Here is a 22,204-nt window from a genome sequence, read left to right on the forward strand (position 1 = left end):
TATGCAAAATCTACTTATGTTTAATTGTCTAAGTTCTGCTCATCAACATGATTAGCCTTATCCTAACTCATTAGGTTTGGTTTTATAAATCTTCTTTCTTCATTCATTCTTGTTTAGTGATTTTTGAGGCATTGATTAATTTTTTTTGGTATAACTTCTAATTATGTTATCTATATGCTCTATCCCTTTCTTTTCTATTCCTTGTCCATTAATCTTCTTCACTATTTTATTAGCGCATCTTCAATTTTCCACACTTCTTATTAGTGCACCATCCACTCTATGTTGTGTATGCCTAAAAAAATTATTTCTCACCATTTTATCTTCAATATATTTTACTCACAAAGGAAGTCTATTTGTGACTTTGTAGCTTTACTTTTTGAAGTAACTAGCTACTCTTCTAGTTACTTAAAGTGTGTTCTCGATCGCAAGATCATATGATATAGGAAAATCATGCATAACTTCTCCCATAATATTTCTATATCTTACTTCACCACACCATAGATCTTCTCATATACCATCATAGTAGAGGCTTCTCTCCTCTTAAATTCTGTTTGGAACTAAACCAAGAAAAACAATGGAGAAGAAAACAATAAAGAAAAATATGGATGAACGAGACATTTCATTTTCAAGGCTTGAATTGTATGGAAATGCTCCCGACCAAGTTTATTATGGTTTTTAGGTTAAGTGAAGGGTTAAGATATGTGATACGTCATCGTTGAGATCCACACCAAAAAATTCAACCTTTAAGGGTGATGGTTGGATGAATAGAGCCCTTTAGCTTTGTGATTCATATTGTCGAAGATTGAAATCAAGCTATACGATGACTCTTAGATCGATATTGTGTGTAATCTGAGTTGGACTATTGGATTTTGTTGATTCTTTAAATCAATGTTTGATTTTATCAAATTGATGGAATGGTCTTTAAGCTTCTTGAAGCGATATGATTGTCATTATCACTTCATACCATTAAATGAAGATCATAAGATTATGAATTTTGACATCCTCTATTGAACTACTGGAATCTATCAGAAGCAATTAAATTTTATGTACACATGATTAATAATCCAATATTTGGACATATAGTACTAATTTTAGTCAATATGCATGATATATTTATTTATCTATATGTACTTTAACATTTTAATATCTTGGTGACATGTCCTATGTCTTTGGAGTACAATAAATTTGGCCTCCTATAATTTGTCTTGAAAAATGACTCTACTAAATCTTCCTCCCATGTTTTCCTAATTGTCAGAGGATTGGAAATTTGGTGCATTGAGAATCTCAGGCCGGTCCTGGTTCGGAAGTCCTCACATGGAAAGTTCTTATCTGGAAGTGCATATATAGTCTTGAATGTAAGTTGCTTACACTGGTTTTTTAATCTCTTTTACTACACGTCATGTTTGAATATCACTTAGATCTTCTGTTCCCTGAAATGCTCAAACTGAGTAGCAGTTTCAATCAAAGAATAGTAATTCTTCAGTTCATTGTACCACATAACAGACGGCTATGCTTAGAAGTGGAAATTATCAGCATGATATACATTACTGGGTGGGGAAAGATGCTGAGGAGGTTTGTCAATAAGTAAACTTCAATCTTTAAGTGGTATTTGTAATTTGTTCTGTAATCATTCATCATATTAAGCTCATTATTATGAACTTTAGGATGACTCCACTATGGCTTCAGATAAAGCCCTTGAGTTGGATGCAGTATTGGGATCTCGTGCTGTCCACTATAAGGAGGTTCAAGGAAATGAAACGGAGAGGTTCTTGTCCTATTTTAAACCTTGCATCATACCTATTGAAGGTGTTTTCACTTCAGAACTACAAGGTGATAGGAATGGTGCATACCGAATTACATTGCTTGCTTGCAAGGGGGATCATGCTATACATGTCAAGGAAGTAGGCTCCCCTCTGTAGCACTACCATAACTTCTTTCAGCACTGCTGCTCTTTGTTTATTATATCCTTTCTTATGTTTATATTCAGTGCAGTAACCTTCATGAGTTATTCTATACTGAATACATTATAAAGGGAATATCTTCTCTGTGAATATCATTCATCAGGTCCCCTTTTCCCGGTCCTCTTTGAACCATAATGACGTTTTTATACTGGACACAGACTCAAAAATTTTTCTTTTTAGCGGTTGTAATTCCAGCATACAAGAAAGGGCCAAAGCTTTGGAAGTTGTTCAGTACATAAATGAGAACCAGCATGGGGGAAGGTGTAAAGTGGCAACTATAGGTATGTCTAATATATGTCCTTCTTAAAGGTCCCTTGCTACAAATTATTAACAGAAAACTAGTGCAGAGGATGGAAAATTTGTTGGTGATTCTGATGCTGGAGAATTCTGGAGCTTATTTGGTGGTTATGCTCCCATTCCACGGGAATCACCTAATACCAAGCAGGATGAAAAGCCTTCAGCTGCAAAACTTTTTGGGTGAGCACTGTCGCAAAGACCTATGTTCACTGTTGTGTCTTCCTTTTCAGATGCATTTTCCCACCTTATAGAATTCGCCAAGGCTACCATTCTTTTGGAGAGGCAGAAACAATATTTGCAGTTTGCTACACATGTTTTATCTTTTCAGTTGAAAAATCTAATGACTATGCTCTTTTTAGGGTTCATAAATGCAAGTTGCTTCCTCTTGATTCACCTTCTTTGGCTAAGGGGTTATTGAGCTCTGATAGGTGCTATCTGTTGGATTGTGACGCTGAAATCTTTCTATGGATGGGAAAGACTACATTGGTCAGCGAAAGGAAGGCGGCTATTTTGGCCGTGGAAGTAAGATTTGTCATATTTTGGAAAATTTTCGTGAATGTTCTGTAGATGATTTATTTAATTTTAAATGGTTCATGAACCTTGTGTCATCCAAAAGGGCATCAATTGATCTGATCTTCTGACTGCAGAAAACTCAAAACATGAAGCAGTATTTGCGGTGGTTCTTCCAGGGCTTGTAGGCATTGTGTATATGTTTTCTCCGGCCCTATTCCAGTCCCTCCGACTATCTCATCTATTCTCCTTTCTTGCTTTATTCTTGCTCCCTTTTCCATCCCTCTTTTGTGATTGTCTCATCTCTATCTACTGAATGATTGGAAGATTTTTATTCTTGATATATCATCAAAACAATTGTGTTGATTGGGCACGAATATCAAAGCAAAATCAAGTAGGAAACTTCAAAAATTAAATCAAACTATATGAACTTTGATTTCAACAAACTTATAGTAGAATCAAACATCTTGGAAATACGATCTCAACGACACCAAATTCGACTCAATCTGAGCCCAATGAATCCAAATCAAAGACCCGAAGAACATTTGGAAGGTTCAAACCATAATTTGGATTACCAAACGGTTTCCAAACATGACATGCTTATAGTCGAATCGAGTGGCTCGACGAGACGAATCCAACGAGATGAATCCAACGAGCCTAAGATCGCCAAATTCTGATATCATTAAGACATTCAAATACCAAATAAATGGTCCATGATCAAGGGATTCAACATCGGCCATCCATTTAAACAACTCTCAATTTATCCTTGATCTTCCTCTTATTTACAGGCCATGCCACTCTCAGAAAACTATAATTAGCCATTTCTCATGGAAAGGGGAGGAAGATGGGGCCCAAGCAAGAAGAAAAGGAAGGTAATGAAGAGAGAATAATGAAGAGTTCTCTTGCCGCCAGACTTCTCGACGTCCTCCCGGCCACCGACCAACGCCAAGCTTTCGCCCGTCGCTGGACTTCTGTCCGTCGTCGGAATTTCGTCGGACTTTCTACCCGACGCCGGACTTCTGTCCATCGCCATACTTCTACACGCCGCTGGACTTTCGCCCATCGCTGGACTTTCGCCCATCGCTGGACTTATGCGAGTCTCTGAACTTTCGCCGGACTTCTACCCGATGTCGGACTTCTGCCCATTGCCTGATTTCTACCCAATGCCGACCTTCCACTCGTCACCATACTTCTATCCGTCGCCGAACTTTTGTCGGTCTTCTTTCTGAAGCCTCACTTCCGTCCACCGTTGAACTTCAGCTTGACGCCAGATTTTTGCCCATCCTGGACTTCCGACCTCCTTTGCCAGTCGGTTATGGTTCATCTGACCTCCTTCATCAGACAACAGTCTTTCTGACTACTGTCGCACGCCAACTACGATCCTTCCAACCTCCGTCGCTAGATAACGATCTTTCTGGCCATCATTGACCGTCGACTACGGTCCTTCTGACATCCGTCACCAGAAAATGGTCTATACGACCTCCGTCGCCCGACGATTGATGCTGGACTTCCACCCGACAAAGGACCTTTCGGCCTCTGTTGCCCGCCGACTACGGTCCTTCCGACCTTCGTCTCCAGACAACGGTTGTTATGGCCTCCGTCGTCTGCCAACCACTGTCTTTTCGACTTCCGTTGCCCGCCTACTACGGTCCTTCCGACCTCCGTCGTCCACCGACTATGATCCTTCCGACCAAACAAACACGTCAATAGTAATTCTTCCAATTCCCATCATGTAATGCATTCTATGTGATGTATATTTGTTACATCAAGCCAAGGCCTTCCCCCCAAGGAATGGCCTCATATGTTATCAACTACAAGTACTAGTGGATTCATTCAAACTGGGTCAGACCCTGTGGGTTTTCCCATATTCAGGGTTTTCCACATAAGAATTTTGGCGTCTCTTATAAATGCTGCACCCTATCTCTTTTATCTGTATACGTGTTGGATATTCGTACAAAGATAAGACGTTAAACTTTGTACTTCTTTACCGCCGCAAGTATTCTAGGACGCAACAATTCTTAGTATTATGGGTTGACCATACTGATGCCTGCATGATCCAAATGTTCAAATATTGCATGGTCATGTGATATCTAACCATCACTGCCTTAGCAGAAACACTTAACGTCATTACTTTGTATATTCATTGTGATGTTTGCCTTGTTAATCAGTTTATTTCATGATCTTCTTCTCCAACAGAAATTTTGTTTCTTCTTGAAGTAGTCTTATCTTCTTACATAGTACAATTCAGCCACTTTCTACAATATTTGCTTACAATGTATTTCATAATCCTTTCTTGTTAAACCATCTATCTTTCTGTGCAGGAATTTATGCACTCTCAGGATAGACCTGTGAGCATCCATACAACCTTCTTGACTGAGGGATCTGAAACTGTTAAATTCAAGTCATATTTCAAAGATTGGCCGCAAAACACAGCACCCAGCTTGTATATAGAAGGCAGAGGAAAAGTAGCAGGTTGTATTATATACTTCTGTATTCGCTATATTCTTTACTCAATGAAATTTACCCATGCTTCAAAAAAATGACATGGTTTACTTGTATATGATATAGCTATATTCAAGCATCAGGGATATGATGTGAAGGAAATCCCTGAGGATGACTATCAACCAATAATAGACAGCAATGGCATGCTTAGAGTAATTATGAGATTCCTGTCAAGTTTGTTCGTTAATTTCTTGTGAAGCAGAAGTCATTGACATTGAATCAATTTTTGTTTAGGTTTGGCGGGTTAATTGCCATGATATCACCCCACTTTCATCAACAGAACAGGCCATGCTTTACAGAGGAGACTGTTACATTGTCAAGTATACCTATTCTGAAAATGACAAGGATAATAATCTATTTTATGCATGGCTAGGATCGAACAGCACATCGGTACGTCTTTAAATTTTTTCAAGAATCTTATTTTAGGTGGATATTGAAAGTTATTTTATTACCTTTGACTTCTCTCTTACTGATGGATAAGTTCGTTCAACAATCTCATGAGTTGGGACAACAATTATTGTGCTGCAGGAAGATAGAGTTGATGCGATCTCCATAATGACAAGAATGACACAATTAATCAAGGGTTCTTATGTCATGGTTTGTGTTAATTTGAATTTTTGTTAATTTATTTACCGCTGCTTTTGTTCTGTCCCATGCTTGTCCATTCAACAATGACAATAATAACATCCATAATTTTTGTCCTAGCATCATCGCTTAAGTAATTCTCTCTGTTTTTAAATAGCATATCTTTTGAAGGAGGCAGATGCGGTTATCGATTGTTAGATGTAATTATATTAAGGAAAAATCTTTTGAATTTTATAGTAGATTTTGGAGACTATTATTCTTCCAAGGTTTCAGATCAATAATTTGATCTTTACAAATCTTTCAGGCTCAAATTTGTGAAGGTAAAGAGCCACCGCTCTTCTTCTCGATTTTCCAGTCTCTCATTATTTTAAAGGTGAGGATATCCTTTGTGCAATAAATCTGCCATCTGGTGATAGTCATAAATTGACCATGCGTCTGTCTTTTTGTTGGAATAACTTGTAGGGAGGATTGAGTTCAGGATATAAACTGTTCTTATCGGAACAAGGTATCGCCGATGAAGCTTTTGACAAAGATAAAATAGCTTTATTTCGAGTTCAGGGGTCCAGCCCTAGTAACATGCAGGCCATCCAAGTTGTTCCTGTAAGTGGAACGATGTCATCTTTTTCTGCTATTTTGTACGGTATATTGCAACCTTCTACTAATTTGCACCGTATCAAGTAGCAAAACGCTACTAGTATCATGTGCATTCCTTGTTGTCGGTGGAAGCCATCATGGAAAAACCATTATTCCACCTGATCACAAAATATTTTTCTTGCTATCATCATCTACCTTTCATGAAATAACTTGTCCATACACAACGAATTGCTGTTTTAAATATGGTGAAGAGGGATGAAATTTTCAGTTGCTTGAGAAAAAAGATCCATGTAGTTGACCCCATATAGTGGGATTAAGACTTGTTATTGTTGTTGGTCTCCTATCACTTGTAGATCTCAAGTAATTCATATCAATCTTTGGAAAACAACGAGAATTCTCCACAAAAATCCACACAAAATTAGAAAAATAGTAGATAATTTTATTATTTGATGAAATGGAAATTGAAAATACCAAGATACAATTGATCCTCTATTCGAGAGGAGGATCTATCTCTCCCAATTCTCTAGTCGCTGCTAGAGCCAAAAATCTAAGAGAGATCTCAAATTTCAGCCAAATTCAAGATGCCAAAACCCTAGGAAAACAAACTATTTAATGCATACAATCCAATAGGAAATCTCTAAACAGCCCCTACATTCAAATTTCCCTCCTAAATTCTCCTAAAACCTTCCTAATCTGCTATTTTAAATTGGGCGGTTTGATCGGCCCATACGGAAGGCAGAGAGGTTCCGCCTCTGTTTCGCATGAGTCGGTCCTATATGGACCTGCTGAACTGATCCATCTAACAATACTTCCCTCTCAAAGACCCACATTATCCGCAAGGTGGAAAGACGACACCCTCCTCTATTCCTTTTCATCACAAACTATAAAAACCTGAAGAGTTCGGTCCTTACACCAGTGCCTTGGCGTATACCTCTCGTCTCATTTGAAACATAGCCCATTCGCCCTTTTCTCGTGTAATTTTATTTCTATGAGCTTCTTGAAGTTGTTCCCAGGTCTTCCTCCTACATTCATCTCCTTCGAAGTCTCCCAAAGATTATCCTGTGTTGGTTCCTTGGGTACCAAAAAGGTGGTGGTCATCATGCACGAACCTCCTGAGCTGTTGCTTCCCGTTCCTCTGTCCAGGTGCCTCTGATCCTCCACCAACTGAGCTAGCTCCATAGCCTCTCTCAAGTCACGATGCTTATCACTCTAACCGCTGTGCGGATCTTTGGTTTCTGTCCCTTCATAAAGTTCCCCTTCAGTACAGTCTCTAGAAGCTGATCCAGTCGACTGACAAGATACTCGAATTGCTCACGGTAATCCACCACTGTCCTCTCATGCATCAAAGGGAAGAACTGCTCATAGAAGTCCTCTCCCCCCTGATCTGAAAATGTTCCAACAAACAATCCTTAAACTCCTTCCAGGTCTGTATCGGTCGCCTAGTATCCCTCCACAGGTACATGCTAAAGCTTTACCTTCCAAGTACATCCCGGTTGCCATTTGTCTCTCCCCTTTCGTCAACCTATGGATGGTAAAATATCTTTCCACCTTATAGATCTACTCATGGACATCCTCTCCCTAAAAAATAGACATCTTCAACTTTCCACCCTCAGATTGCCTCCTTTCCCTCTATTCCCTTCATAATTTCCCATTCCCCAAGGAGGTGGTTTTCCCCCAAGTGTCCTAATCATCCCTTTTACATTCATACCCATGCCTTTCATCAAATTCCCTCTCCTTTCAAATTCTGCATCCCTTGGATCATAAAATATCCCCCCCTTCAAATTTTGCCCCATGTGGTCATAATTACCTTTCCTTTTTCAAATCCCGCTCCTCTCCTCTCCAAATAAGCACCTCTTTGTTCTTTCCTATCTCCTCCCGCCTTTCCCCATAGCCCCTACACAACTCTTCCCTAGGTATAGGCCCTAAGGAGTTAATTGCTGTTGACATAAATATAATGCAATAGCATATAAGAAGTTATGGAATACCAAAAGGTTGGAGTAGCTACAGTCTACAGCAGAAGATAAGATTAAAGAGAGTCGCCTTAGATGGTTTGGTCACATAAAAAGGTGGCCTTCCGATAACCCGGTTAGAAGAGTAGAGGTATTAGATTTGACTTGTGTTAAGAAAGGTAGGGGTAGACCTAAAAAGACTTGGTTAGAAAATATTAGGAATGACCTTTCTTTATTAGATTTAAATGAGAATTTGACTTTTAATAGGACACAATGGAGAAAAAGGATTCATGTAGCCGACCCCACGTAGTGGGATAAAGGCTTGATGTTGTTGTTGTTGATTGCTTCTCGTTAGGGCCAACTAAATTGTCAAATCTAGCCATCTCTATCACTTTGTATTACATGCAACCAAATGAGCCCTTCTAAGTGTCAGAGCTTATGACCTAAATCGTTGGGCTCGGGTCTACAATTTATGGTGCAACAAATGTGGTGCAATTTAATTATGAGAAATTTTTTTAGGATATATTGTTTCAACAAAAGGATTGGGCCGATTTGTTGTGGTGCAATTTGTATGGACCTCTATTATTTTTGCATACATATTTGTATTCATGTAATTAGGGTTTGTGGTTAGGTTCTATGTGAGCTGCTACTCTCCTATTGTACCTATCTTTGAGCATTGTGAATTATTGTCCTTTGCTCGTTGTTTTTTATTTGTCTAGGATTTTTTATGTAAATTTGTGTTTTTATTGATTATATTTTATATTATTTTTTTCAAATCATTAAGGTTGAATGTTTTGTGCGCATGTGAAAAGATATTATAAATTGCATTGTGCATTTGATAGTAATAGTCATTATCTAATATAGGTTCAAGGTTTTTAAGTTTCTCCGTTTCATAACATGAACCCTTGTTTCCATTGTAGCATGTTATGGCATTTCATTTATAATTATATGGGTTTAGGGAACTTTTGTACGCTTGTACAAGCTTCTGCAAATAATGAATTCTTCAAGATTTCCTCGATCTTCTCAAACATCAAATCTATTTCTTTAGTAGTATCATATAAATATTTACCGGGTGTCATTGATATGTTTTTGCTTATGCAGTTTTATTTGATAAGAAAAACGGATTGTTTTAAACAAGTTGAAGTGTCTGCTTAACAAGGATTAAATGTATTTACAGCTGGAAGTATTTTCAGGTTTCTTGTTCACTCAATTCCTCCTACTGCTATATATTACAAGATCAAACATCTTTCTTCACATGGTTCGGGAGCCTTTCATCAACTACAGACCATGATCTTGTTGACAGGTTGTTAGACCAGCTAAATGTAAGATTTATTTCTATGTGGCATTGAGATTACATGTTAGCGACTCTCTGTTTCATCCCGGTTATTAGTCCTTGTGAAGTGGATTTGTTAAACAGCTTGTTGCAACTATGTTTCTCTGACAACTTGTCCAGTTATTAGTCCTTGCAACTTTTCCGTATGTCAATTATACATATTAGCTTTTCTCAGATTGATATTCATTTTGATGACATCTACAGGAAGTTCGAATAAATGTTGAAATCTTCTTCTTGCAAAACGTAATACATGTCTTTCAAGGAATTTATTAGCCTTCACTGTTTTGGAATATTTAATTTGGGCGATTTAAATAAAATATTTACCTTGCTCCCTTAAATTTTTTTTTTTCTATCCCAGTTAGTTTCAGATGAGATTGTATTGTTTTACTACAAACTATGCTCATTCCAATATATATGTTAACTTGCCACATGCAGAAAATAACAATACATCAATTAATTTTTAACAAAAGAGGGCAACATATAAGAAACCAATTGTCCGGCTCGAATGTTTGATAGTGGAAAATCATGACTGAAGTTGTTTTGGTAAATCTAGTAAATGTTGTTAGTGATTTACCTGCACATTTATGTTATTTTATCAGTTTTTAGTATAATGTGTTATAATATGCTTCTAATTATAATATACCATCTTTGTTAAACAAGTGCATGAATAGCATGATGCCATTTGAGGTTTTTAAAACACTGTTTGCAGCCACTCAAACATTCTACATCAGTGAGGGAAGGAAATGAACCAGATATCTTCTGGAACATATTAGGAGAGAAGATGGATTATCCGAAGGAAAAGGTTATCAAGGAACATGTTGAAGATCCACACTTATTTGCTTGCATCCTTGAAGAAGGTGAATGTGGTTCTCTTCCACATCCTTAAAAAGATTTTGTACCTATTTCTGTTCAGAATGTTGACTAAGCTGTATTCTATGAGCATGACTAATGATAACTTGCGGTTCTCTTCACAATCCTTTGGTGGTTAACTGTTCAGGTGATTTCAAGGTACTTTTTATTTTGCATCATATATTCCATAATCTGTGAAATTCTGTTACTATGCTTTTAGGTTTCTCTCTTATGGTGTTTATTCTTTAATTAATGAAGCGATTATTACTTCCAAGTCAGCTTAAGAGAGCATTTGTTGAGTTTGATTGAGTTGTCTTTGGTGGCTTGGATAAGTATTATATTTGTTCATGAATATTAAGTCCGACTTATGGGTATTTTCCTTAATAAAGTCTTTTAACAGATTAACCATTTAGTGGATACATTTGTCCTTTTATTTTATTTTAACAGATTACTAGCTTTTTTCCTTAATATTATTATTATTCTTATTTTACTTTTCATTAATATCTTGTTTACTGCCTTATTCTCATTCCATGCAACTTTCAAACTTCCGCCAATCTAATTATTTCACATTTTCTAATTCTAGTTTCAATGAACATTCTTTACTGTTAGCCGCATGAAAATATGAATCAATTAAGGGGGAATTATTTAGTTGTAGTGGACATCCGAGAAAATAAAGCTATGTTTGGGAACATTGCAAGTGTGCACGGTAGTACTGTATGATGTTGCGTTCATTTGTCTAAACTAATAGCAGCAGTTAACGGTAATACCATATTGATGGAAATTTAGTTAGGATTGAAGGTAGGAGTGCAGAAAATGGCACTGCACATTCTCACACAAATCAATGATGTTTCTTTACGAAGACAATATGATGGTAAGTCGAGGTATGATTAATTTAAATAAGTATCCATCATTAATTTTATAAAAAAATTGACATCACCAAATTTATAATAATAATAATAATAATAATAATAATAATAAACCACTAATCCTCATTTTCCCTCACATAACAATTCCTCACTTAAACCTAGTTTGCCCTTCCGACCCACTCACGGTCTCTCATGCACGCTAATCTCCTTCTTGGCTCCCTCTCTCTTGGTTCACACTACGCCAGCTTGTCGTCGTTTCCAGCATGCAGCCACAGGCCACCCTAGGTAAATCCCTCTCTTTTTTCTTCTTCTTGATCCCCTTCTCCTTCTACCCCTCCTTTCCTCTTCTTCTTCTTTCCCTGTTCTACTTCTTCCCCAAAACCTAAACCTAACCTAATCCTAAAAAAATTCTTCTATCTCCCTCCCTCAAATCCCCATACTCCCTTCACAAAAGAATCTCCCAACATCTTCATAAGGAAACAAATAATTATGGAATAATACATAATTTCCCTAATATATAATCCTTCTTAAATCAGCCACCCAAATATAGAAGGAGATTGACGCGATCAAGGTGAGCCTCCCAAGGATCCCCATGTTGGCTATGGGATCAAGGGCCAATGTATGATTGGGATTTAACAAGATGAGCCTCCCACAGATCCCCATGTTGGCCATGAGATCAAAGAGCCAAGGGACGGCTGGTATTTACCAACAAGTCACCTATTGTTCTTGAGAAAATACTTCGTACCTTGCTTGCATAGGTAGACTTGTAGCCATAATCTAACTCTAAATATTTTGCTTTCATTTTCCCTATCACCAGAGGCTTGCATATCTCCTTGTGCTTAGCATAAATTTCTTCATTCACTCTCTAGTTGAGGTATGGTTTTACTTGGTTTGGATAAGATAGTTGCTTTAAGAAGAGTCAGTGTTACTTTCTGTCTTCCTAGTTGCTTTTTCTCAATTTCTTTTATTGGTCGCTTTTCAGTTTCAGAGCTTGATGCCTTGGCTTCAGAAGAACTTATTGTGAACCTTTGAAAGGGAACCGTCGGCTGCAGAGTGCAGAGGGTACTACGACCGCACCACCCCGAAGGGTAGAGAAGATCGCAGACCTCCGCACTCCTCGCAAATAGGCCAATGGGAGGGCAGATTAGATCGTACATACGACTAACCATTGAGGATAGAGGCTTTCACCAACACACACTGATGGGTAGTAATATATATGACATGATCAGAACAACGGGTTTCCCCTACCCGATACATCAACTCAAGTAGGGTTTATTTAATGTGGGACTCAGTTTCCCACGGGCGCAAGCCCCCGTGATTAATTACATCTAGGGCTGCAAGCGAACCAAACGTTCGACGAGCTACTCGATGTTCGGTTCGATTAAAGCTCGTTCATGATCGTTTAATTAACTAAACAAACAAACTTGAACAATATTTTAAATACTCGATTATTAAATAAACAAGCTTGAACACTAATGCGTTCGGCTCATTTATGTTCGCGAACAACATCATTTGAAGTTCGTTAACAAGCTCGACATTAAGCTCGATAAAAGCTCGAAATGGCTATTTATTTATAAATTATTGCCTTTATTAATTCTACTTTTATGTTCATGGACAATTGCTTTTATTATAAATGTGTTTGCTCATATATATAAATATAAAGAAGGGCAGAAAGAAGTTTGTTCATGAACGTATTTTTTTGATAGTTAAAAAAAATTGTTAGATATGTTTACGAACATGCTCGATGTAATCATTTGTTAGGAAGCTCGATAAAGCTCGTTTGTTAAGTTAATGAACATCTAAAAGTAGAGCTCGTTTATAGCTCATTCATGTTTGTTTGTTTAAAGCTCGATAAGCACTAAACGAACGTACATAAACTGAACATGAACCGAACATGAACACTCATTAATTTAAATGAACCAAACATGAACACAAACAATAAAGCTCGAACAAACATGAACCAAACTTGAACAAGCTAATATTAAATGAACACAAACATGAACACTTACATACTCAGCTCGGCTCGGTTCGTTTACAACCCTAATTACATCTCAAGCTTAGTGCTCGAGAAAACTCTCGATTAAGGATTCTAAGTTATCCTTCCCAAGGTGGGATCGGCACGAGGGTGAAGACTAGGAAGTCCTACTTAAAAGACAAGAAATGGTTCAAAGGGGTTAATCAACATGCGTGGTCCCCACCAGCATTCAGAGGATCTAGGATACTAAAGAAAAAATTGGAGAAAAGAAGGTCGGACAATTGACATATGCGTGAGAGAAAGATGGAAGTGGCGTCATCCATGTGACGCAGATAAGTATGATTTATAGTCCCCGAGAAGAAGAGACCTACCCACTATTTAGGCATACTACGAGACCGAGTGTGGTAGCCTCGAATCCTAAATCTAAGTTGGGCTTAATGTTCTACGAACAACACTAAAACACGTGTCCTAACTAATGCAATGCAAAACTTGGACTTACCCCGGCCTGGATTGTGAGCCAGCTAACCACCTAATCGATTCAAAACCATGCAGTCTAGTCATTTATGAAAGATGGGTGGGTGATACAACTTTTGGAAGTTAAGACCGACATGTAGAGAGTTCCTAAGTGGCCTTGTACTTATTTAGGTTGAATGCTCCTAGTTAATGCAATTAAAATTTTATTTAATTGGTTATTAATGCAATGCATGCTGGTTGAAGCTTCCAAATCAGGTATGCATAAGATTTTAAAAACAAGCTTATAAAAAATAATTTTTAGAAAAGACTGGGCCTCCCCAGGTCCAGCACGTCATCCTCATAGGACAGATTATCCGGACTCTACCTGCAGGCATGGAGGTGTCTTATTAGAAGGAGAGAGAGAGAGATGCAACATTATGCATGCGACCCCGGACGATTCCGTCAATTTTCTAGATTCGTTAAGTTTCTATGTTATTTAAACTTAAAATTTTAGAGATTAGTTATGAGTAGAAAATATTTTAATCCTTAAGGAGTCTAACGATGTCCAGACTAAAATAAAAATGGCATGCAAGAAAAAAATCTAGAAAAAGCAGACAATTTCTACCGCGCAAGCATAGTAAACACATCAATATAAATAAACCAATTAAATAAATGTCTATAGGCCAACTGCCCTTTAATTACAATTCAGGGTTTGCAGACAAGTAAAGTGGCCGGGCACCACTGCCAACAATCCGGATTTCTAAGCCTAGGACTGACGCAAATAACTTTGAGTGGGATATTATGTCTTCTGTTTTCTTGAACTTCCTCTCCTTGGACTCCTTGGATCTCTCCTCCTTGGACTCATTAGATCTATCCTCCTTGGACTCCTTGGATCTTTCCTCATTGGACTCCTTGGATTCGTCGTGGCTTGAATATCCAAACGAAGAGACAATCTCCCCTAAAAAGGGGTGTTGTCTTTTCTCTTTGGATATCTAAAGCCATCCAAACCCGATATTCCAAATGGAAGAAGACTCTCCCATTTGAGGATGTCTTCTTCTTTTGGAATTCGAGTTGGATAAGAATACCCCGACTCAAAGGTTATTTTCACAACACTCACCAATATTACAAATTATTTACATTAATGAAAAGCTGTAAAAATCTAGAGTCACCTGCAAGGTTATCCTAATAAAAATCTCAAGCAGTTTATCACCTCAAGCAGTTATATAAAAATAATGCACATCACAGCCACACTTGGCCATGCTCTTAATTATTGAGGGCTAAGCAGCTCCTGGAGCACCTGTAGCAATTATTATCTAATCAGATTCCATGGGCACGACGATCAATAGTCGCTAGTGTTGGTAGATTGAAACCTACAGTATTTCCGGGTTTACCTTCGTCCCCCACAATCGGATTTAGAACATTAACACAGTGTTGCACACACATTTGTACCTCATGCACAGACTAGATATAATTTCATCCTTAATCGAGAGTGCTATTCTACGTGTTAGAAGAGATAATTAATTATGAGGGTTTGCGCTTATAGAAAGTAGGGTCCGGATCTAAATAAATTCTGACACTACTCTCAGGGAAAATCTTGTTAATTTTAAATTCAATCTATCTCAGAAAAATTGGGACCTTAAAGCTTGCGAGAGCTAGGATTGTGCCTATTTTCCTGAGCAAACAGGCAACACCATCTGACATGATTCGAAAGTTACTTTTCTAATATACTCTTCTCTTGCTACGTATTAAACACTACCAAAATAATTCTAAATGTCTTCGTAGGAAGTAGATCTTCATCTACTTCTTCTCCATCACCTTTTGCATCATGTATCTGTAGCCCGACCATAAAATTAGTGAGCTTAACTGATCGTCTCACAGGCTGATAATAATTGACTAAGGCGTCTATAACTCTTTAGGTCATCGTCTTTTTTTTTCTTTGGCTTTCTCACCTTTGTCTTCCTTTTATATGGATTTGATTTTTCTTTGTCAGACTTTGATGAGTTAGCTTGACTAGGATGCTGTTTGAAAATAGATGCATTTAAAGCTCGTAATCCTTTTAAGTCTAGCGCCGGTTTAGTAGGAGATTTTCACTAGGGACTCCTTACAGGTTCTTCAGCATTTTCATGGTCTTCTTCGAAACTACAGTTTCCTAATCTTATTGTGTTGCCTTTCCGATCAAATCTTTTTCTTCAATAGGTGGCATGGGAGAGGACGCAACCATCCTTGTAGATTATCTTTTTGGGTGAATAAGAATGCTATTTGATAACATGAATTCCTTTTTATATATTTACTTTCTAGCTAGTCTTTGAAGACAACAATCTTCAATAGGGGTGATTGATCACCTGATGATATGGGCAATAATTTACATTATCAGTATGGTTAGCCTCTTTAGGTCTTTTGCATTCTATTAGCCCGAGACCTGCTCTATGTGTCTGCCGGAATAATTTGGCAACACTTTCCCTCTTAGAAGAATGCTCCTTATTCATTTTATCTCTGAGGGATGTGAATGTTCGATCACCAGTTCCTGTCATTTGTTTTGGATGTTCTGCTATGCTAAATTTTCAAACCTAAGATCCAAATATGTTATGCGGATCAAAAGTGAACCTAAGTTCAAGTTCGATCTTTCTTGAATGGACCAGAGTTGACACATTTTGAACATCAAGTAAATACACGGTTGCAACAGTGACCAAAGTATTTGGTTTTATACGTTCATATTAGTCATTCAAAGCCTCTTATAAGAAATGTTCACTAAGTAAAACATAAATTATGTAGTATTTGATTTTATACATTCGCATTAGACTTTCAAATGCCACGTAGTGGGATAAAGGCTTGATGTTGTTGTTGTTGCATTAGACTTTCAAAGCCTCTTAGAAGAAATGTTCACTCATTAAAAGCTTAAACTCTCGGAATCAACACTTAGAATCAACAAAAGTATTTGGATTTTATACCTTTATATTATGCCTTTAAGTTCTCTTATAAAGAAAATTCATATATGAAAATACATACTGTCGATTCTGACATTTATACAACCATAAAAGTTAGAAGCCGAGCCCAATCATATGTTGGCAAGTAGCAAGTAAATATAGTGTCGACAATGTTCAAATAATGAAGTGAAATTACCTATAAATCCCGATGATGGATGTGTTGAATGTTAATTTCAACTGGAGGGGTTTATACCTTTTAAATGCCCAAAATCTCAAAATTAATCATTAAGGGATTTTGATTTTAATAATAGTTCAAAACTCAAGAATCACCTAAACTTATGATTCAAGATGAAATTTATTCATCTACCCTACGCAATAGTTTGTTGAGGAGGATAAATTTGAGTATAATCTTAGTTTATAAAAAATGAATGTCCTGTTAGATGTATCGTTAATATTCATTCTCAAACCATTTTTTTCCAGTAAAGACGTGTCATGTGTCCTTTAATTGGTGATTTTGTTACTAAACGACACAATATATAAACAATTATGATCGAAACCCTCTGATTGGGTGGTTTTGCTGTCAAATGGTATCACTAAATTTTGGTTATGGCCGGAGCCCGTTTGTTCCTCAATGATTCTAAACCCTCGAGTAATAAATCATAGGATATATTTGATAGGGCACAAGGCCCTCAGTTAATTAAGTTGGACTCAAATTTATCCCTTCAGTTAAACATTTGCCCCAAGTTTACAATTTACCCTTGGACGATGTAACCCATTGCCTCCAACGAGGATTCTTTGATCAAGTTGGGTTGATTGCCTCATTTGACTAAGTAGACTAGGGATCATGATCGTTCAGGACGAGGGAAACATGGGATCTTGATCAGGCCTGTCATATTTCCCCTATCACCCATTTTAAATGTACGGTGATAAATTTCAAATCTTAAAATAACCCAAAAATCCAATTTTAAAATCCTAAAGTTGTTGATATTGTATGTTGGGTACTCAACGCCTATCTAATAACTAGCCTTATTTGAAAGCGTTCTCTCGTTATTAGGAGGGGTAATTAACCATAGAGGCTTATACCTTTGGAAAACCAGACCCCAGATAAAAAAGTACTCGCAAAATGAGAGCGAAATCTCTAGGTAATGTCTTATCTAAAAACAATCGGTCTTTTGAAAAATTATCTGGATCCTAAACTCATTAAAACTTTCGTTGTCGACAAAAAGGCCTCGAATTATCGATGCTTGCAGCTCGTAGATTAGAAAAGGAAAAACAGATAGAGATAAAGATAAAAGATAATTAAACAAAAATGGTGGATAGTGCCAGGTAGGAAGCAGGGATAAGTGCAAAAGTATTTCAATTGCAGTTTAAAAGTGAAATTAATTTAGCATATTTTTATTTTTTCAGGTTATTTAGTTTTTTTTACTAAAGTAACTATTGGAAATCAAATTTTTTTATTTGGTTGGAAAAATGAGATACATTACATTGACGGACGCTGACGGCGATAATGTGAATTGCGGGGATGACAGTGAGCTACATGGTCACGGATGGGGTCTTATGGGGATGGTTAGTTTGGGGCTGGAGAGATCAAGCATGTTGAAGGTGAGGTCAAGGACAATAGGGTTAGACTTGGAAGCGACATGTAGGGTCAGGTCAATGCTAGTCAAAGACGACATGATTGGACTGGTGGATTTGTTCATTGAAGGCAAAGTTGGGGCTGATGTTTGCGTGCCGGGAAGACAAGGTTACGAGGTGGCATTCACATATGAGGAAGTAAAGATTTCGAGCTGGCTCTCACATGCAGGGATGGTGATATTGCAAGCTGCAAGTTCCTTGCATTTGAATCACTTGATTTTGGCGAATTCCAAATTGGCAAAAATATATGTTATGTTCTATTTTGAATCCCATATGCAAATACTTTGTATTTAATTTACTTCAAACTAAACATCGAAAAATCAAAACTCTCGCATTTCTCTTTTTTCTACACTCCTTGCAATCAAACAACCCCCAATTTTTTTATACTCAGATGATGTACATCATAATTATTACTCGATATTTTGTTTTAAAACTTTCATTTTGAATCATTTTACAATCTTGTGATTTTTTTTCGCTTTCTTCTAAAAGTTTCTAATTGCGACTTGGTTGGTACTGTTTTAACAATAACTAAGTGCTCTTCTCATTGCTTAAAGTATGTGTTTGCTACTGCCAAGTCAAATTTCACTATGGAATCGTATAAATTATTCTATTTTATTTATATCTCGTATTTCATATCATTATAAATCTTCTCTACCCCATCCTACTGGGATCTTTATATCTATTTAAGTTATTTAAAATAATTATCCTTTCTTCTTCTTGCATAATTGTAATGGTTCATCTCTCTTCCCAAAATTGATTTTTTTAACCATCTTTTCATCCACCTGAGCAAAAGCTTTTTCTATTGCAAATAAGTGATATTGATTCTTCTTCTAATGATAATATCCACCAATTTTATTATCTTTGCTATTTATTGTCATCATCATCAACATTACCTGGGTTAGATTTATGTATTAATGTCTTCCATTCAAAGTCTCTAAATTCCACGCAGCAATCTAATATTAATTTTATTCTAGTCACTCATGTTCAATTTTTACTACAATTGAGTTATATTGTAACACATTAGTTATTAATAATGTCCGAGCCAACTCTTGCTTCTTTTTTCAACGTAATTGGGTTAAATTATGGTGCTATATTATGTGTGATGTCCTGATAATCTTTTGCCTATCTCTCATCAAAAGTAGGTTAGCTTGTGGCTCTTGCTCTGGGGAATGCTTGAGCGCTAATAAAATTCAAATTTTGGTTCAATTTATAAATTAAAGAATAAGTTCTTTGATTAGCTTCCAATCTAACAATCGATCCTCAATTTTTCTGATCTACTCTTGGGACTTATAGCTGTGATTTTGGCATTTCTCGTGTGCTCTTACTAAGTATAAGGACATTGAAGAGGAAATCTTTATCTTCCTCCATGCAATATTCAAATTAGTAAGCAAAATTCCATCTAAACAGGATTTAGAATATTAGCTGGTGATAATGAGGAAAAGCTACTACGTAGGCCTAGTGATTATGCTTAATAACAAATAATGAAAGAAAGGCTCTGGACTTTGTGTTCTGTGAGATTCTAACGATATGATTATTGCATACAAAATTAATATTGAAGCTTCAAAAATTTAAAAATTACCTGTTATAAGTCCGAGCTCTTAAATATATAATTAATTATACGTAAAAAAAAAAAGTCCGAGCTCTTAAGTCTTATGGGTTCCGGTCCATGGAGGATCAAAAGAAAAAGAATGACAGAAAGATCCAATGAAGTAAAAAAAAAAAAAGTCCGAGCTCTTAAGTCTTATGGGTTCCGGTCCATGAAGGATCAAAAGAAAAAGAATGACAGAAGATCCAATGAAGTACAATAAATTATGATCATAACATACGTTTACTCAAATTTGATAAATTCCATAACTGATAAAGTTGATGGTTGCATTTTGGGAGGCCAAAAGTACTCCTTAATATGTAAAAGGTAGCAGCCTTACGAGATAAATTTGAGTTTATTCTAAACTGTTGGAGGCCATCATTTTTAGTTGACATTATTCTCTAAGTTTGAATTGTAGTTTAAAAGATCACATTGTCTGCGGATGTCAAATTACAGGTGCTTTAATATTCTTACTTCAATGAAAAATCTGTCTCATGGAATCAGAAGTTCCAAAGTGGAGATAAATGGAAATTACATCCTTACAACTAATGCTAACATAATCATGCTTGGGCTAAACCGTTTATATCTGTTGCCATTTATTACTTTTGTTACACTTTTCATTTTGCTAAATTTAGCAGTTAGACTTACAAACAAACTGCAATGGAGCTCACCAGCTCATGACATATTTTAGGGGAAGGAGATATTTAATTTTACACAAGATGACTTAACAACAGAAGATGTGCTATTACTAGACTGTCACAGTGAGATTTATGTCTGGGTTGGCCAACATGCGAGCCTTGTTTCACCAGAGAAAGCCCTTACTTTAGGCAAGGTAATTAACTTGGTGTTTATAATTTCATTTTGAGTTAATACCATGCTAGCATTTGATATTTTGTAAATCTCTTAGCAATGATCGTATCCTAAAGATATTAACAAAGCAATGTGACTAGCTTTCATTCAACTAACTTCCTGTGGCGCAACTTGTAGAAATTTCTGGAGGCAGACATTCTGCTTGAAGGATTACTGCAGGAATCAGCTATATATGTTATCCCGGAAGGAAACGAACCTCCATTCTTCACTCGTTATTTTGAGTGGGATACCTCAAAATCAAATGTATGCTTGTTCAATCCGTGGAACCTTATTTTTTCAGCATGTGGTATTAGCTTTCTTATTAAGTTAGCGCTTCTAGATGCATGGTAACTCATTTGAGAAGAAGCTGGCCATTGTGAAAGGCTCAACACCAATTACAGAGGTTAGTTTTGGAGTTTGCTTGCTGTTCTTGTTAGTTCATATCCAGTTTATGCATAGTTCTAAAAAATATTAAAGGTTCAGAAGGTGCAGGACTTATTATTTAAGTAAATGCATGCTTCCTTGTGCCTTATCAGTAACCAAATTTTCCAATTAGCATGTTGTACTGCCAACTTGATTAAGCTGCATGGAAAATCATTTGTTAAAATCAAAGCCTTTTCTAACAATTATATGATTCATGCTTGTGTTTTCCTTTATTTTCTCAAAGAGCATCATGGTCTTCCTATTTTATGCCACTGTAAAGTGGATCAAGCGTTTGATGTCTTAATGTTAAAGTATCATCATTAGCCTTATCTTAACTATTTGTGTTTGGTTTTATAAAACCTCATTTTCCATTTATTCCTATTTAAGTGTTGAACGAGGTGACTTATTTTATGCAAATCTATTTCCACCAGTTCTATCTATGTTACCTTAAGTTTGTTATTTTTCCTCAGTAATCCTTTGATGTTGATATTAGCTTTTCATTTTATTATAGCATGTTCACAAGTCCATCAAAAAAAGCCAAAGAAAATGAAAAAAAAAAAAAAAAAGCTTGCGCTCTCTTTTCTGCCCTTTCAATTTTAGTTCAAAATTTTGCCTACGATCGGACACTGACACCAGTGTCCAGCATCCAATCCTGGCGAACGCCTGCTCCACCTCTGTTCGCACGCGGGATTAAACCCGATTTCTGCCTCGCCTGATTGTTCGCACACAGGACCAAGATTCGCCTCCCACGCGACCGACCCCCTCTACCTGCTTCGTCCACCTGACAACTTAGCCTCGGCTCAGGTCCAACACCCCAGCCGTCGCCTCCTTCCACTTTGACTAGGCCCGAGCTGCCCACACTCAAGACCTCCGTCCGCACACAAAGCCAAGTCCCCTCAACTCATCGTGCCCTA

At 37.0% G+C, this 22,204-nt stretch overlaps 1 protein-coding gene across 1 annotated transcript; it reads left to right on the forward strand.

Annotated features, from left to right (window-relative positions):
* The first annotated feature begins 574 nt into the window (after positions 1-574).
* On the forward strand, positions 575-21,357 carry LOC110107972 (villin-1). Its single transcript, XM_028695969.1, has 19 exons — positions 575-639; positions 1,256-1,355; positions 1,504-1,572; positions 1,665-1,901; positions 2,065-2,242; positions 2,309-2,438; positions 2,618-2,780; positions 5,090-5,240; positions 5,337-5,422; positions 5,505-5,660; positions 5,799-5,867; positions 6,160-6,228; positions 6,318-6,455; positions 9,592-9,720; positions 10,441-10,588; positions 10,729-10,739; positions 20,710-20,850; positions 21,006-21,131; positions 21,208-21,357. Exons 1-19 carry the CDS (start codon positions 575-577, stop codon positions 21,340-21,342), a joined length of 2,301 nt encoding a protein of 766 aa, XP_028551802.1. The 3' UTR covers positions 21,343-21,357.
* Positions 21,358-22,204: the final 847 nt, after the last annotated feature.

This window comes from Dendrobium catenatum, unplaced genomic scaffold (genome assembly GCF_001605985.2).
Source record: "Dendrobium catenatum unplaced genomic scaffold, ASM160598v2 fragScaff_scaffold_716, whole genome shotgun sequence".
Taxonomy (NCBI): domain Eukaryota; kingdom Viridiplantae; phylum Streptophyta; class Magnoliopsida; order Asparagales; family Orchidaceae; genus Dendrobium; species Dendrobium catenatum.